The sequence below is a fragment of the Polyergus mexicanus genome, unplaced genomic scaffold (genome assembly GCF_030449975.1).
Source record: "Polyergus mexicanus isolate NDT 795.1 unplaced genomic scaffold, iyPolMexi1.0 SCAF_9, whole genome shotgun sequence".
Lineage (NCBI taxonomy): Eukaryota > Metazoa > Arthropoda > Insecta > Hymenoptera > Formicidae > Polyergus > Polyergus mexicanus.
This window is the reverse complement of record NW_027223329.1, coordinates 4,773,570-4,792,646: the sequence shown is the minus strand read 5'-3', so window position 1 is coordinate 4,792,646 and position 19,077 is coordinate 4,773,570. Positions and strand designations below refer to the sequence as shown.

General features: G+C 31.9%; 1 protein-coding gene and 2 long non-coding RNA genes across 3 annotated transcripts; 2 read left to right on the top strand and 1 right to left on the bottom strand.

Moving 5' to 3' along the window:
- Positions 1–932: 932 nt before the first annotated feature.
- Positions 933–5,112, bottom strand: LOC138936598 (uncharacterized). Its single transcript, XR_011447399.1, has 4 exons — positions 4,402–5,112; positions 1,297–1,368; positions 1,089–1,226; positions 933–1,020 (listed from the first exon to the last, which is right to left on the bottom strand). It is a non-coding gene; the product is annotated as an uncharacterized lncRNA (long non-coding RNA).
- On the top strand, positions 3,230–5,305 carry LOC138936596 (uncharacterized). Its single transcript, XR_011447397.1, has 3 exons — positions 3,230–3,507; positions 3,753–3,983; positions 4,060–5,305. It is a non-coding gene; the product is annotated as an uncharacterized lncRNA (long non-coding RNA).
- Positions 5,306–10,991: 5,686 nt separating this feature from the next.
- Positions 10,992–16,790, top strand: LOC138936594 (cytochrome P450 6k1-like). Its single transcript, XM_070302136.1, has 5 exons — positions 10,992–11,049; positions 12,917–13,141; positions 13,536–13,810; positions 14,160–14,340; positions 15,544–16,790. Exons 1-5 carry the CDS (start codon positions 11,004–11,006, stop codon positions 15,717–15,719), a joined length of 903 nt encoding a protein of 300 aa, XP_070158237.1. The 5' UTR covers positions 10,992–11,003; the 3' UTR covers positions 15,720–16,790.
- Positions 16,791–19,077: the final 2,287 nt, after the last annotated feature.

Sequence of the window (19,077 nt, the reverse complement as noted above, 5' to 3'; positions counted from 1 at the left end):
ATTTTATTTTTCAACATTTTATTATATTGCAGTATATTTTTTTATATATTTTAACATGGAAAAGAAATTTATTTGGCATTTACTCGAAATAATAATTTCAATAAAAGCAACTTAAAAAAAATATTGTAATATGCATGAATATTAATTTTGGAAAAAAATATATATATAATGTCAAACTCTGCACAATTAATAGTAACATAGAAAATTTAAAATTATACCGATAATGACGTCTACAAACTTCATAGATTTCGTCTCAATCGTATTTTTCTGTCCAGTCCAAGACAGCTTATAGGCCAGTTCGTCAGTGACCGTAAGTTTTAACGCATTTCTTATGTGCTGTTTTGGATTCTTCCCTCCGACAGTTCAAATTAATTTTTCCTGTAAAAAATGTATTAATTTTTATAATTTAATAATTATTAATTCTTATGATTACATTATTATAATGTAATCATAATATTACAATTCATAATTTCATATAGAAAATGATTTAGAAGTTCCATATACTTTTTGTAAAACTAATGATTTGTATTTCTAGAAACAGAAAAAAATTTAAGAACGAGAATATACAAAATGTGTAAATATTCTATTTTTGCATACATTTTTTGTGCATCAAACTATTTATATTTTTACGAAATTTATATGATAAACAAGTAACTAGTACTTACATATTGCAATGAAGCTATGGAATCTTCTGGTTATCAATTTATTGAACTCCTGTAATCTTTCAGGCGTTGCAATAGGTAAAAAATTAATAGTATTATTTCAGGAATTCGGATTTACGTCTAAAAATAATTGTTCGATTGTAAACAGCATTCGTATCATTTTGTGAATGCTGCTTCTACAAGCTTCTATTAAGGAAAAAATAAAGAAAATTAATCATTTTTAGTATAATACAAATTATTTAAAATTTGATCGTAATATACTTACTACAACATAATTCATTATAACCTTTTTTATTTTCAATATCGTTTAGAGTTTTTTCTTTATTCGTTTTATAAAGTTGTGAAGGTCCTGATACGCCTGTTGAAAGCATAAGAATAAGAAATACAAAATGTATAAAATATAATAAAAAATCTACAAATTCTTACTTTCTGCTTCCACAGATCGTTCATTTCTTTCAAGTAACCATTTTTTGATATTGTTTACATCTGAAGTTTCACTTGGTATTTTTCGCATAGAGTTTCCTTCTTTATTTTGTATATAAGTTGTAGGGGGCGTTGGAATATCTGTTACATATATAAATTTAGTAATAATGTTTTAAATATTTGTTCTATATACATGTAAACTAATACATACATAGATTACTCAGTTCATCTTCGGTTGATGCTTTTTTCTTAGAAGATTGATGAATCTTTTTTTTCTCAGTGCCTATTATTATCAACATAAGAAATATAACTTACAAGGAAACTATTAATCTTTTTCAGCAAAAGTTCTCATTAATGCTAAGAGCTTTGTTCACAATATAATATAAAATAAAATATAATAATAAATAATAAATTTAATAAATAATAAAGATGCGTGTGGGCGTTTGTGTGTGTGTGTGTGTGTGTGCGCGCGAGAGCGAGCGCGCGCACTTTAATATACTAAATATACTTAATGCTAAAACGGACCATTCATATGAGACATGTGTGCGTGCGTGCGTGCGTGCGCATTTTATCTTCTATAAAATATATACAATATCCTCTATAAAATATATACAATATAGTTTTCAAATATTTTACATCGAGAGTACTTAATAGACAGAGTGAATCACCTAATTCGATAATGTAGAACAATTTTTACAATCTTTACCACGAACAGAAATCGAACAGATTCCACCAGCGGATTATAGGTAATTGAAACAAGCAGAATCTCGACAAATTCAATTTCATATAGGAATAATTGAAGAGAAATTAAGATTTCGTTAATAAAGTTTTGTTAAAAATAATTGTCAAAATCAATTGTTTAAAATTAGATAATCCACTCTCTTCAAATCTCTCCATAGAATTTTTTGCTATACAAATTAAAGTTATTTAAATTTTTAGTCTCGTAAATAATATTTCTCGTTGTATTTACTCGTCGCTTTATACTTTTCGTTCAGAATTTCAAAAAATATCCTTTTGCGATGAAAAACGTCATACACTGTACTAAACAGTTTCTAAAAAATAAAAAATAAAAAAAACCTAATATTCTCATTTTCGCGACACAAACACATTTGTTTTATAATAAAGCAAAATAATATGTAAATGAAATTAAATTTGAAATGAAATTTAATGAAAAAATTCGATTTGAGAAAAATTAAAATTTTAGAATTGTAGTTTAATAATTTTTAATAATTTATTGGCATATTGTAGCATTAATATATGTTATACTGCTTACACTGTTTATATTTACAGCTAACTTTAGATAAACAAACAAGTGGAAATATTTATAGTGATATGATCGAAGAACATACTGACAAAGATATTACTGAACATCCACTACCAATGACACGACGTTTTATGCTCTCGGGTATAAAGGTATAACATTTTCGAGGAGATATGTAGTTAGTTCTAATCTAATATATTGCAATCATTATACGTCAATGTATTTTAACAGGATAAGATAGTGTATGAACAAGTAATACAGGATCTCGGCGCAGATGTGTCGACGGATTCAAAATATGATAATGGCGCCACGCATCTCTTATGTATAGGCTCTCTAGAAATGAGAAGATGCTCGGTAGCATAGCTGCCGGAAAATGGCTCTTACATACCTCATATTTACGTGACTGTGAACAAGAAGGCAGATTTCTCGACTTTAGTATATTTGTTAGATATATTATATTATATTTAATATATTAATAATATATTTTTCGATCAACTAAGAATCCATTTTTTTCAACAAATGTGAATTGAAAATTGAAGTAGATAATCATTTATTGCAAAACAAAGTAGATATCGTGTCTATCAATGCAGACATTTTCAAGACGCGAAAAAACGTTATTCAACGTGTTCAGAAAATCTCGCGACTTTTGCGCAATCTCCTCAACATCATCTCACTCACTCTGGTCCTTCTCTTTTAGTGTTCTCACTCTCTTCCTTTTCTCTCTTGTACGCGATCTCAACCCAATCCCGAAGCCTGTCCTATCAATCTAATCAGCATCGCGCCATGCTATCATCCAATCATAAGCACGCTCTCAGGATCTTTTCCGCGCTCCTGCGTCGATATCAACCCTTCCGGTGATTCTCGATCATTCTGTGAGTACTGGTCTTTCGTAACGCACGTTGCCTTTAGAAAAGTCTACAAAGCTCTCGGAATTCGGTTTTGCGATTCGGATCGGATCTAGTGATCAATCTCCCGGTGTTCTCAAGGTTCTCGATGACCACAAGGACTTTATCAATCGGAAATCGATCATCGAAATACGTTTGAGTGAGAATATTTGCAAAGTGCGGCTCGGACCAGAGTGAGTGCGCGTGGATTCTATGCGCTGTTCTTCCCGACACCCCCCGAAACCAGAAACTCATCGGATACTTTATCAAACACAACGTAAAACATTATGTCAAACTTAAAAATAGGGATATTTTTAATGATAAAAATTAAAATCTATTGAACAAGATAAAATTTAGACAACTACGGTTTTTTAAATCTTTAAATAAAATGCTAATTTTGAGTATATTAAGTTTCTCTTGATCAAAAATCATCAGGATGAAACAAATTCTCTATATTTGTCGTATGCAACTTTTTGTCAATTCTACTCATATTCTCTATTCTCAAATGTATACAAATTTTAGGAAGAAAAATATAGAATGGGGCAATCCGAAAAGCGAAAATACGATTCCAGAACCTAACGGCAAAATCGAGCAAGCGATTGCGGCCGCAGCTTATAAGAGGCGGGTGAGATTACAGAAGGAACTGAACGGCCAGTTTTCCAATATGGTGGCACTGCTAATGGTCTCCGAGGATAAACACGATCAGTTCAGGAGACTTATCGAAGCCGGTGGCGGTTCGGTAACGCAAACGGGGTAAATATTCATCAATGTTCCTAAAGAAAAAAATTCTATCTACGCATTATCATGCATATCTTTGATTTATTTACAGACCGCCATACGATGTCATTTCGTGTGGACGCAGAATCACGCACTGTTTCGTCCAACAACTGTTTCGTGAAACAAGTGAACAGTATCTCACTTTCTAAAGAAGTCATCGGCGAACTGATCACGCAGATTCCCTCATCAATACCCTCTAGCCTCTTGCATGAGCAAGAAGAGATTTTTCAGTTTACCGCTCGTAAACACCGGTGACATTTTTATCCCGAAGCAAAGTCTCTTGATAATTATGTTCGAAAACGAAATAATAAAATAAGAATAATTTAAAACAAATGAATCAGCGGAATAAAATAATTAAGTATGTTGAATCTATACATTTACGCAAATCGTTTACCTTAATTGCCTCCATTCGGGATTCTTGATAATGAAGAGACTCCAATTGCTAACTTTGTCGGAATTGCTTCTGCCGTCGAAATGATGATTTGGGAACAAGTGAAAGTCCTTGATCATAATTTGCTTGATCAGTTCCGGATTTCTCACGAGTAGGTACGGCTTATGTAGGATGTAAATTCCGATTATGTCATCCTCATCCGTGGCTTGCCGACGCAGCTCACCGAGGACCATTCCCGCTGATTTACGCATAAGTATCGCATCCTTAAAATGACCGAAGAACCAATGTGCAGATAATGCGCGTACACCACGTCTTTGTCAATAAGAGTGTTTCCACTTTAGCCATAAGTAAGGTGTCGCGAAAAGTGACGAGAATATCAAGAGCGTATCCAAAAGAACGCAATCAATCAATATTGCCATTTTGCGCAAATCTTTCTCGGAGAGAAAGTCTTCTTCTCCTGGGGACTTATTCGTGTAAAACTTGATTTAAATTATAAAACTTCGCGTCAACTTTGTCTACAAGTTTTTTCTGAATAAGATTCTATTTTAGTTGTTATATTGTATGGAATTCACTATAAATTATATGCAAAAAAAGACATTCCGTGACAATTTCGCGTGTGAATCGCATCAGATGCTGTGTAAAAACTGTGGGAACAAAAATCAATATGCGCAGTGTATCGTCCCAATTCTTTGCCGAGTCATTTATCAAATGATATTAATCATGTTTTTTTCTGATATACTAGGTATCGTATAAAATTATAAAATCATTGTAGCAGAAATGAGCGAACGATTCAATTGCAACTTATAATTGGCTGAACTTTGAACTCTACTTAGAAAACGATAAGAAATTACCCGTAGATCTTGATTAATTCTTCGCTTTTCTAGTACAAGATTTCGATATTGAAATTTTTTGACAACCTATATATATTCCATTCGATAAATTCGATCTGTGCATCTGATACTATGTAGATTGTAGATAGTAGAAGGAAAAAAGCATCTGATAATAAATAGTAAAAAGGAAAATGTCACAACGAAAATATTCATCAGTAGTCGTGTTAGACGTGCTGCATGAAGGCATTTTTAGCTCACAATCACTCGTTAAATATATCTCGACATTTGCATATTTGCATCGACATAACAGTGTCGATAATGACATGTTTATTATACTTACTATAATGTGTTATTTATTTTTAGTATTTAGTGATCTTCAAGTTAATAATCTCATTCAATAATGAAAGTAGGAAAAACTGAGATCATTTTTTCGTAGAGTATAGATAATATTATTGGATCGATTTTTATCAAATCGTAAATATTTTACTCGAGAAAACATTTCTTGATATATTTACGAAAAACTTATTTTCCCCCCGCTCTCCTCACCCGACACTTTTTTTATTCATTTATAATTGTTTTAGTAATCGTCTCAATATTTTAATTTTTCTGTTTATTTTTTATACATAATTCTGTAGTTCTTATTGGTAATCATCGATTAGTTTGCTTCTTATGAGTAATAAAAGAGAGTAAAAATATAAAAAAAAAGGTAACATAAAATCATGTCGAGTCTACATATGCATACATTCAAGTGCACATGACGATATAGTCGCCCTTAATAGTAACAAATAATATATTTGCTAAAAGTCGCATAATCGCATCGTGAACTTGGAATTTAGAATTCAAGAAAGTATAGCGGAAAGATCGTAATCCGAAGTCGGGGAATCTTACATATAAAATCATCTAACATAAACCTCTCTTTTTTACGATTACAATATATATTCAATTAGGGGAAAACAATCTCCACTCTCTAAATTTCTTAGAACAAAAATGGACTCGAAAAATTGAGTGACTGATCGAATCACTCGAGTTAGAGTAACTTTTCACTCATAGGAGTGAATTCTCTCATTTTTTGTTGTAGAATGAAAAAATCATACTGCAAAATGGAGTAAATATGTATACTCTATTTCATAGAGTGAATATTTTTATTTGTGAAGAGTGAGTGAAGCGCACGTGAAGCATGCACGAGTCCGCCATTAGCAGAAAAAGATAAAACGCTATCGTCTCGCTGTCTCTCGACAGTATCATTTTCGTTGCGTGGTACAAGATAAGAAAAAAGGAGACACACTTAGCCGGCTTTCACACTGAGATAATATGCTATGTACGATATGTAGTTTCGATTATTTGAAATGAGAATTTTCTTAGAACGAAAATGGACTCGAAAAATTGAGTGATTGATCGAATCACTCGAGTTAGAGTGACTTTTCACTTATAGGAGTGAATTCTCCCACTTTTTGTTGTAGAATGAAAAAATCATTCTGCAAAATGGAGTAAATATGTATATTCTATTTTATACAGTGAATATTTTTATTTGTGAAGAGTGAGTGAAGCGCACGTGAAGCATGCACGAGTCCGCCATTAGCAGAAAAAGATAAAACGCTATCGTCTCGCTGTCTCTCGACAGTATCATTTTCGTTGCGTGGTACGAGATAAGAAAAAAGGAGACACACTTAGCCGGCTTTCACACTGAGATAATATGCTGTGTACGATATGTAGTTTCGATTATTTGAAATGAGAATTTTCTTAGAACGAAAATGGACTCGAAAAATTGAGTGATTGATCGAATCACTCGAGTTAGAGTGACTTTTCACTTATAGGAGTGAATTCTCCCACTTTTTGTTGTAGAATGAAAAAATCATTCTGCAAAATGAAGTAAATATGTATACTCTATTTCATAGAGTGAATATTTTTATTTGTGAAGAGTGAGTGAAGCGCACGTGAAGCATGCATGAGTCCGCCATTAACAGAAAAAGAAAAAACGCTATCGTCTCGCTGTCTCTCGACAGTATCATTTTCGTTGCGTGGTACGAGATAAGAAAAGAGGAGACAGACTTAGGCGGCTTTCACACTGAGATAATATGCTATGTACGATATGTAGTTTCGATTATTTGAAGTGAGAATTTTCTTAGAACGAAAATGGACTCGAAAAATTGAGTGATTGATCGAATCACTCGAGTTAGAGTGACTTTTCACTTATAGGAGTGAATTCTCCCACTTTTTGTTGTAGAATGAAAAAATCATTCTGCAAAATGGAGTAAATATGTATACTCTATTTCATAGAGTGAATATTTTTATTTGTGAAGAGTGAGTGAAGCGCACGTGAAGCATGCACGAGTCCGCCATTAGCAGAAAAAGATAAAACGCTATCGTCTCGCTGTCTCTCGACAGTATCATTTTCGTTACGTGGTACGAGATAAGAAAAAAGGAGACACACTTAGCCGGCTTTCACACTGAGATAATATGCTATGTACGATATGTAGTTTCGATTATTTGAAATGAGAATTTTCTTAGAACGAAAATGGACTCGAAAAATTGAGTGATTGATCGAATCACTCGAGTTAGAGTGACTTTTCACTTATAGGAGTGAATTCTCCCACTTTTTGTTGTAGAATGAAAAAATCATTCTGCAAAATGGAGTAAATATGTATATTCTATTTTATACAGTGAATATTTTTATTTGTGAAGAGTGAGTGAAGCGCACGTGAAGCATGCACGAGTCCGCCATTAGCAGAAAAAGATAAAACGCTATCGTCTCGCTGTCTCTCGACAGTATCATTTTCGTTGCGTGGTACGAGATAAAAAAAAAGGAGACACACTTAGCCGGCTTTCACACTGAGATAATATGCTGTGTACGATATGTAGTTTCGATTATTTGAAATGAGAATTTTCTTAGAACGAAAATGGACTCGAAAAATTGAGTGATTGATCGAATCACTCGAGTTAGAGTGACTTTTCACTTATAGGAGTGAATTCTCCCACTTTTTGTTGTAGAATGAAAAAATCATTCTGCAAAATGAAGTAAATATGTATACTCTATTTCATAGAGTGAATATTTTTATTTGTGAAGAGTGAGTGAAGCGCACGTGAAGCATGCATGAGTCCGCCATTAACAGAAAAAGAAAAAACGCTATCGTCTCGCTGTCTCTCGACAGTATCATTTTCGTTGCGTGGTACGAGATAAGAAAAGAGGAGACAGACTTAGGCGGCTTTCACACTGAGATAATATGCTATGTACGATATGTAGTTTCGATTATTTGAAGTGAGAATTTTCTTAGAACGAAAATGGACTCGAAAAATTGAGTGATTGATCGAATCACTCGAGTTAGAGTGACTTTTCACTTATAGGAGTGAATTCTCCCACTTTTTGTTGTAGAATGAAAAAATCATTCTGCAAAATGGAGTAAATATGTATACTCTATTTCATAGAGTGAATATTTTTATTTGTGAAGAGTGAGTGAAGCGCACGTGAAGCATGCACGAGTCCGCCATTAGCAGAAAAAGATAAAACGCTATCGTCTCGCTGTCTCTCGACAGTATCATTTTCGTTACGTGGTACGAGATAAGAAAAAAGGAGACACACTTAGCCGGCTTTCACACTGAGATAATATGCTATGTACGATATGTAGTTTCGATTATTTGAAATGAGAATTTTCTTAGAACGAAAATGGACTCGAAAAATTGAGTGATTGATCGAATCACTCGAGTTAGAGTGACTTTTCACTTATAGGAGTGAATTCTCCCACTTTTTGTTGTAGAATGAAAAAATCATTCTGCAAAATGGAGTAAATATGTATATTCTATTTTATACAGTGAATATTTTTATTTGTGAAGAGTGAGTGAAGCGCACGTGAAGCATGCACGAGTCCGCCATTAGCAGAAAAAGATAAAACGCTATCGTCTCGCTGTCTCTCGACAGTATCATTTTCGTTGCGTGGTACGAGATAAAAAAAAAGGAGACACACTTAGCCGGCTTTCACACTGAGATAATATGCTGTGTACGATATGTAGTTTCGATTATTTGAAATGAGAATTTTCTTAGAACGAAAATGGACTCGAAAAATTGAGTGATTGATCGAATCACTCGAGTTAGAGTGACTTTTCACTTATAGGAGTGAATTCTCCCACTTTTTGTTGTAGAATGAAAAAATCATTCTGCAAAATGAAGTAAATATGTATACTCTATTTCATAGAGTGAATATTTTTATTTGTGAAGAGTGAGTGAAGCGCACGTGAAGCATGCATGAGTCCGCCATTAACAGAAAAAGAAAAAACGCTATCGTCTCGCTGTCTCTCGACAGTATCATTTTCGTTGCGTGGTACGAGATAAGAAAAAAGGAGACAGACTTAGGCGGCTTTCACACTGAGATAATATGCTATGTACGATATGTAGTTTCGATTATTTGAAGTGAGAATTTTCTTAGAACGAAAATGGACTCGAAAAATTGAGTGATTGATCGAATCACTCGAGTTAGAGTGACTTTTCACTTATAGGAGTGAATTCTCCCACTTTTCGTTGTAGAATGAAAAAATCATTCTGCAAAATGGAGTAAATATGTATACTCTATTTCATAGAGTGAATATTTTTATTTGTGAAGAGTGAGTGAAGCGCACGTGAAGCATGCATGAGTCCGCCATTAACAGAAAAAGAAAAAACGCTATCGTCTCGCTGTCTCTCGACAGTATCATTTTCGTTGCGTGGTACGAGATAAGAAAAGAGGAGACAGACTTAGGCGGCTTTCACACTGAGATAATATGCTATGTACGATATGTAGTTTCGATTATTTGAAGTGAGAATTTTCTTAGAACGAAAATGGACTCGAAAAATTGAGTGATTGATCGAATCACTCGAGTTAGAGTGACTTTTCACTTATAGGAGTGAATTCTCCCACTTTTTGTTGTAGAATGAAAAAATCATTCTGCAAAATGGAGTAAATATGTATACTCTATTTCATAGAGTGAATATTTTTATTTGTGAAGAGTGAGTGAATCGCACGTGAAGAGTCCGCCATTAGCAGAAAAAGATAAAACGCTATCGTCTCGCTGTCTCTCGATAGTATCATTTTCGTTGCGTGGTACGAGACAAGAAAAAAGGAGACACACTTAGCCGGCTTTCACACTGAGATAAAATTGAAGTGAGAAGCAATGACACTGCTTTTCATTTCAGCTTATCGAAGCTTCATGTTGCACGTAGCATGCTATCTCAGTGTGAAAGCTGGTTTAGAATTAAGATCAAGCGACGCGGTAGCGTCGCGACGCCAAGTATATAAAAAAAAAAACATTTCGGTCAAAGATTTGCCTATGTTGCCTATGTACAGGGGCCGCGACGCTACCAAGTAGCTAGTAGCTTATCCGGAGTTTTACGTCTAATAAACTTTCGATTAAAATTCCTCAGGAACCATGCCGTTAATAAAAAATCTATCGCCACTTTTCTTATACAATGTGGATGCAAGCTTTCGATTGCGACCAGTTTGAATAAGATTAGTGCAGTCAATTCTGAGGAATGATAATCGTATACCAGAAATGTGACATTTTTCGTTCTTCTTCATTATCATAATAATAAGGTAAGTTTCAGACTCTCGCGTACGTATGCTCGCACGCACACACGCAAAGCTATTTTGTCCCTCAAGGCGCGTTTGCAGCGCTCATGTACGATTATTCGCTTGAGTGTGCAAATACGCCTTGAGAGACAATGTGTATGTGCGTGCATACGTATATGATACGTATCAAGCAGTACGCGGTAGCATCGCGACGTCAAGATATAATAACATTATAAGGTTAATGTTATATTTGAATCTGCTACAGAAAATATATTTGGTCCTATCGAGTAAGTAGATTGAAATTTTGTATATATATCTTCTTATATATGTCTGCTTATATATGTTTATTTATTATTTTATAAGTATATTATTTCTTGATTATATCTGAATATTGTCTAAATTATAGCGCTTATTTGCAGGATATAGCAAAATCAATCAATCCTTTCAAGAAAGCCGGTATACTTTTAGCTGAAGAATTTTGCTAAACAGCGTAACATATTGGGTTATAGAGATTTGGCAGTAACAGACAGTAAGTACAATATAGTAGCACATATAAAACATTCAGTAGCACATATAAAACCAGATATGTAAATTAAATTAAATATTAAAATTCTGTTCTTTTCATTGCACACAGATAGAGGGAAGTGACCATAAAGCACTTAACTTCGGATGGACATAAAAACGACTAATAACTGTCGAAGTAAAAGAAATATTTACTATTTATAATGTGGTAAAGGGAATCCTTGCCCTTATGTTAAGTGATTGAACTGAAGTTGAATTCAATGTGTTGAATAGCTTGAAATTTGTGAAACACGAATACCGAAAATAAATTTAAGCTATAATTATAACTATATAATTCTAGCTTAAATTTATTTTCGGTATTCGTGTTTCACAAATTTCAAGCTATTCAACACATTGAATCACGTGTAATATTATAATAGCATGTTGCAATGCGAGATATATATTCATAAGTTTTATGAACATTATCAGAGAGAAATCAATGACATTATTACATTTTTGATAAAATCGTAGGAATTTACAAGTTTTACTTCACAACTATATAATCAAAAATATAATAATGTCAGTGATTTCTCTCTGATAATGTTCATAAAACTTATGAATATATATCTCGCATTGCAACATGCTATTATAATATTACACGTGATTCAATGTGTTGAATAGCTTGAAATTTGTGAAACACGAATACCGAAAATAAATTTAAGCTAGAATTATATAGTTATAATTATAGCTTAAATTTATTTTCGGTATTCGTGTTTCACAAATTTCAAGCTATTCAATACATTGAATTCAACTTCAGTTTAATCACTTAACATAAGGGCAAGGATTCCCTTTACCACATTATAAATAGTAAATATTTCTTTTACTTCGACAGTTATTAATCGTTTTTATGTCCATCCGAAGTTAAGAGCTTTATGGTCACTTCCCTCTATCTGTGTGCAATGAAAAGAACAGAATTTTAATATTTAATTTAATTTACATATCTAATTTTATATGTGCTACTGAATGCTTTATATGTGCTACTATATTGTACTTACTGTCTGTTACTGCCAAATCTCTATAACCCAATATGTTACGCTGTTTAGCAAAATTCTTCAGCTAAAAGTATACCGGCTTTCTTGAAAGGATTGATTGATTTTGCTCTATCCTGCAAATAAGCGCTATAATTTAGACAATATTCAGATATAATCAAGAAATATGTATTATATTAAAAAATCTAATTAACAGCAAAAGCGGACCAAAGCAAATAAAGATAATATTGTTTATCATGTGATACGTACTAAGTATAAAAACAATTCCTATCGTAACATTGTCAGTTATATGATGTTACGAAAAAAAAATGGAAATTCTATTAAATAATATTATGTTATGGATACCAAAAAAAAATTATGATATGTGTGTGTGTGTGTAGTTTATTTAAATTTATAATTTAATCTTAATAAATAAAATAGTAAAAAATATACAAAATGTTTTAAAACTTTAAAAAACTAAACTAATTGGATTAACAAATTTTTGATAAATTATTATTTATTTGATCCATTCTTACTTTGACATCTATATCATCGACTAAAATTCTAATAGCGATGAAAAATTCTTAACATCCATTTAATTGTAATAACTTGACAATGTTTTTAGTTTACAAATTCTTTCACGGATTTAGAAGAATGGAAGCCCTTATTACGGTGTTCTTCATGCCTGAACTGATAGACCTGATTGGTACGAGAATTCTTGTAAACTCCTCTTTTGTAGCAAAAGTCTTCTGGAACGCTATGAAAAATCGTGAAAAAACCGGTGAGAAACGAGGTGATTTTATCGACTTGTTGCTCCAGTTAAAGCATGGCAAGCAGAATCCCGATTATAGTAAGTAGCTTTGAATCGCGATTTATTTTATTACCACGTTTTTGTCTGAAAACATTCAAACGTCTTAGTATAAAAAAGTCAAAATTGTATCGATGTAGTTTTTATATTGTTTGATAATCCTGAGATTTATAATTTTAACAATATTTTATTATCATTATAAACTTTCCATTAAAATATTTGTATGTGATTTATCATCTCTACGTTTTAATATATTTCTACATGACATCTTAAAATTCTTCGTATAATATTTATATGATATTTTCATTTAACCTTTATAATATTAAAGTTCATTAATAAAATTTATTAATAAAGTTCATTAATAAAGAAATCTCGTAAATAAAATAATGAAAATAATGAGTAATAAAAAATAATAAATACTAAATATTTACCACAGAATTTGAGGGTGAAAATTTATTATATCAGTCCGGTACTTTCTTCTCGGGCTTTGAGTCGAGTGCTACTTGCATGTCCTTCACCCTATTGGAACTGGCGAAACATTCCAAGTATCAGAAGCTGGCCAGGCAGGATATTAACCGGGCAATCGACAAGCACGGCTGGACATACGAAGCGTTCCAGGACATGAAGTATCTCGATCAGACGATAGCCGAGAGTCTAAGATTACATCCGCCGCTGTCCACAATCGATAGATGTACTCGTGAAGATTACAAGGTAAATTTAAAAGTTGATTAAAATTTCAAAAATCTGATTATGATTTCCAAAATATTTAATCCGATCCGGAATATGTCATAATTTGATTTGAATAACGTCGAATGAAGAGTTCTCACAAAGTTCTCAAGCGTTCTAATTTTTTTTGAAGAACATGAAAAGTTTTTAAACAATCTAATAATCTTTTACATAAGAAATTTTTATGTACTTGAAGATTTTGGATATATTGAAAACTTGAACGGAAAATTATAACTAAAGTAGTTTTGTTCCTTATAAAATTTACTGTCATAAAAATTAAATGCTTGTCCATTAATGAGTATAATTAAATATTAATAAAAATATAAAATTTCAGATTCCTAACACCGATATTGTTATCGAGAAAGGTACGCCGATATACATCTCTTTATACGGACTCGGAGCTGATCCCAGATTCTGGAATGAACCCGAAATATACAACCCCGATAGATTCAATGAAAATAATCATATCACTGACGCCTACATGCCATTCGGAATTGGTCATAGGATGTGCATAGGTAGATATGATAATGTAGATGTAGAGTATATAATAGGTTATTCTAAAAATATACACTTTCTTGCAAAAGATCAGAAATAATATACAATGAAATTTAAAAAATATTTTAATAATATAAAAACCAATAATATTAATAATAAAAACTCATCAAAATGTTATCAAAGTTGATATTAAAGCATATGAAGAGTTCTAATATTTTAATACAATGGGGGCCCAAGGTGCTTGTAGAAAAGTATGTCCTTTTCTACAAGCATCCTTATCTCCACTCCTTAACTAAAGGCAAACACTCGGTCTAGATATACTAAATCTATAGGACCTATTCTGTAACTTTTAACGATATCGTTATCATTGTGCAACTAAAACATCGAAAAACAGCTGCGCAATTGTAACGACATCGTTAAAGGTTATAGAATAAGCTTCTTAATGTAACAAACAATATAGGAATGGGTAACAAAAGAGCCAGTCGCGGTAATTAGAGCGCATAAATTTTTTATTTAAATAAGTTTAAATTATAGAAAAAATGTACGTTTGAATCATTTCTTTGGAAATTAAAAATCGGTAAATTAACCAAAAATAAAATTTATTATTTATTTGCGTTGAAGATGATCCGAAGAAGGGACCGAAACGTACGCCTTTCTATGATTTAAAGCTATATAAATAAAAAATTTATGCGGCCTAATTACCGCGATTGGTTCTTATTGCCTTTTTTTATCTTGTTTGTTCTACTTATCTTTTATCTTCTTTGTTCTAATTTCTTCTTGATGATGTAAGTTGCTGCCGTTATTGCCAAAAAATATATGCTCATAACTTATTATTTCGGCTAAGTAAAAACATTACATAATCGGACTAATTATATAATACAATAGATCCATTTATTAAATCAAAATATAACTGGTGAAAAAATAATTCAAGATAAGGAAATAAAAAAATTTGAACCCACATGATCAATTGATTGTGTTATTTTCAAAAAAAATATATAAGCTTGGATGTTTTATTATTATTTTAGTATAATGACACATGTTGTTTCTTTCAAAATTTCTTTTTTTATTTTTTATAAGATTTTTTAGAGACAAAATTAAATAAGAAACACTCAGTTGAATTTTGATTCGATATTTTCTATATCTGATAAGACACGAAAATTATCGTTGGGATTATGATTTTATAACCGTTTTATTATTGAAATCAATCTTTTATTGATTCACAGGAATGAAAGTGGGTCAATTACACGCTAAAGTTGTTTTGGCATTGCTTCTGCGTGATTACGAGATGTGGCAAACTAAAGATAACGAGAGTTTTCTGAATCCACGATCAACTTTTACAGCCGCGGGTAATGGAATTAATTTGCACTTCAAAAAAATCATAACACGTGCGTCAAATTAAATAATTCTTTGTTTAAGTTAAAAATAAGAAATGCAAGGTAATAATCGATAAGAATGGCAAGATGAATCAGATTTGTTCTCACAAAAGTACAAACTATACGAGCTTGTGTAATTAAACATGATTTCCTAAAAAATATCCGTAAAAATACATATATATATGTCATGCAAAACATTTTTTGGAACCGATTTTTTACCGATTTTTAATTTCCAAAGAAGAGATTCAAACGTACATTTTTTTCTATGATTTTTTGGATGTCTCGGATCAATCTCTAAAGATGTCATACAATTTCAACGATAGAAAACTAAATCTTTTTTAGAATAATTGATTTTTATTATAATTTTATAATACATGTTTGTCATATCTATAAATGATCGGGGAAATATGTGGCTATTTTATTGGAACATTTTTCGAACGTTTAGTTATCTAAACAACTTTTTAATAAATAAGTATTTGATTATTATTATTGCGAATAAGCTATGTTTGTTAAACAAAGTATTTTTTGCTAATCTGCTCTCTAAATTTCTTAGAGTGAAATTTAACTCCAAACGAGTGAATATTCACTTCAAGCGATAGTGGAAAATTTTAATGAGAACTTCTACTACTAGAGTATTGTGCTATTATATTTATGATGCGCACGTTCCTGTGACTAGCAGGGGAGGACGCGACTTTAGGATTACCGAATTGAAAAAGGCTTTTATAGTGTAGTACTCTATTAGAAAAATACTTGAGCAAAGGGATAGAGCGCAATGCTCAGCCATTTCCAAGAAAATTATTTAAACAATATGGCTTTCCATATATCTGGCTCCGTTATATGAATTAACGAAAAGGCTCGGGCATTAAGCGCGTGATTATCACGCATCCAACCCGGGTTCAATTCTTGTCCCTGCCACTCTTTTTCTCGTCCTTTTTTCATACAATCTAACAACAAATATTTATTCATGTAAAATAAAGTCAATCAAATTAATTTTTTTTTAATTTTCTTTCATTTATTCACGAAACTGGGCATAATTTTCGTTAAACTTACAATTTTATTATTTTATGCATTCTACTCGATATAAAATGAAGCAAATAAAACGCCACTATTTGAACATAGTTATAATTTAACACAAAATTACAAACAAATCTGTCAAAACTTATTCATCCTTATTATCAACATTTTCTACAGATTGGTTACAATTATTCGGATGATATACTTGTTGTAATTACTTGTTGTAATTTTGTATTAAATTATAATTATGTTCAAAAAGTGGCGTTTTATTTACTTCATTTTGTATCGGATAAAATGTATAAAAGAATAAGATTGTAAGTTTAACAAAAATTATGCCCAGTTTCGTGAATAAATTAAAAGAAAATTGCCTTCCGAAAGTGCAATTAAAAAAAATTTAATTTAATTAACTTTATTTTACATGAATATATATTCGTTGCTAGATTGTATAAAAAAAAAAAAAAATTATTCTTGCGTGCCATTTCGTAATTATTCACTTTATTCTAATGCTGTGATATGTAACGTATTTGTGAAACTTAAAATTGTCCGAAAACTAAGCTTAGCCAGTTAAGTAGTATGTAAAAAGAACATTTTCCACTTCTTTCGACAGTTGTCAAACTACGTTTTCCCGTATGACTAGGCTTACTTTGACACTCATTTTACAGTTATTTATTAATTGTCAAAGGAAAAGCTTAGTTTTCGGACAAATTTACGAGTATACTAAAGCGATCTGTAGTCTTGTTTCTTTAAAATATCTTTTTATTTAAAAATGGCACGCAAGAATTCTTAGCGTGTCATTTCTCGCTTCTGACGTCATCATTCCAATATGGCCGCGGCGACTACTCAGGAGCCTTAAATTCTGCGTTAAATTTGTCAAGTCTCCAACATAAACGTTACAAATGATTTAGCAAGCCTAGTCTTCTGAAGCAAGCTCTTTCAAAATTTGATTCACGTTTTTTTTATGTCATCTGTATCTTCGAAACGTTACTCTTATGCATAGCTAATTCTCCGTAAATCGTAGACTGTTCGATTTCTGTTTGTGTCACAAACGTTGTAAAACTTGTTCTATATTATTGAATCAGGTGATTCGCTCTGTCTATTAAGTACTCTCGATGTAAAATATTTGAAAACTATATTGTATATATTTTATAGAAGATAAAGCCTGTTTGTGGCACACTCTCTCTTTCTCTCTCTATACTCTATATAATATTCTCTAACAGATTATAGCGAAGAAAAATACTTAATACATCATCGACGAAATTACACGAAACAATTAATCCAAGCAATTTTCAAGAGATGTTTAAAAATTATATAAGGAAATCAGATAGAAAATTAATATGTCTCATAGAGATAGATGTTTAAAAAAGATTGAAAAATCAGGGCGTCTTCTGTACAAAGATTCGAAACATTAAAACGTTTTCTGCGATATTTAAAAGATCTCTCAAGAATTAAGACGCTCTTTAAATATTCGAAAAACACTCAGATATAAAAAAGCTTCTTTTTAAACTTTTATCTAAAAAACATTTGTTTCTTATAGTTGAAGAGCGATTTTTTTGTCTGGATGAGATCTGAGAAATTAGAATATTATTTCGATATCATTTGGTGACTTACAAAATTGTATCTCTTTATTTATGCTTGCCCATAAGATATAACGAATTTATTTTAAGAACGATGTTTATACTAGGATCGTTATAAAGTTACATGCGATACGTTTCCATTCCGTTCACATATTAGATACAGCCGTTTTAAATATAAGTTTGCGATATTTTAGTACATGAACAAACATATTGTTGCGTCCCTGCGGGTCGTCTGTGACCGTTATTCCTGAATCTGCTGTACCCGTCTCCGGGAGAACATTGCTAAGGGTTGTTGTTAAACAACGGCGTTCATCTGAAGAGAGATCGGCCATCTTGGAGTCTCGCGACGGATGCCATTCCGGGCGGACGTATTCGAGATTACGATAACCGTTATAGTTCTGTGTTCCTTGTATAATAGTGTTCTGTGTTATTATATTAAAGTTCCTTTCGTTCTTTCAAAGGAGTGTTAATTATTTACTTGCGGTACGCGAGTGTCGGTTGTCACGCGGATTCGAGTTATATCGATTTCGATCCGCGGACGCAACAATATAATGAGGCAGAGGAGAGATAACCTTTCCCTCCTCAAAAATTTATATCGTATATAAGCAAAGAAAACAGGAAGTATTGCAATTAAATGTCTCTTTCTATACATTTGATTAAGAAGAGATATTTTATACATGTCAAGCAATGTTGAATCGATCTTTAATACGTCATGATACATCGTTCCCTTCCTTATAGTATTTTTTTCTTTATCATGTACTGTACCCTGTCCGTACGTGTGTACGATATGTATATG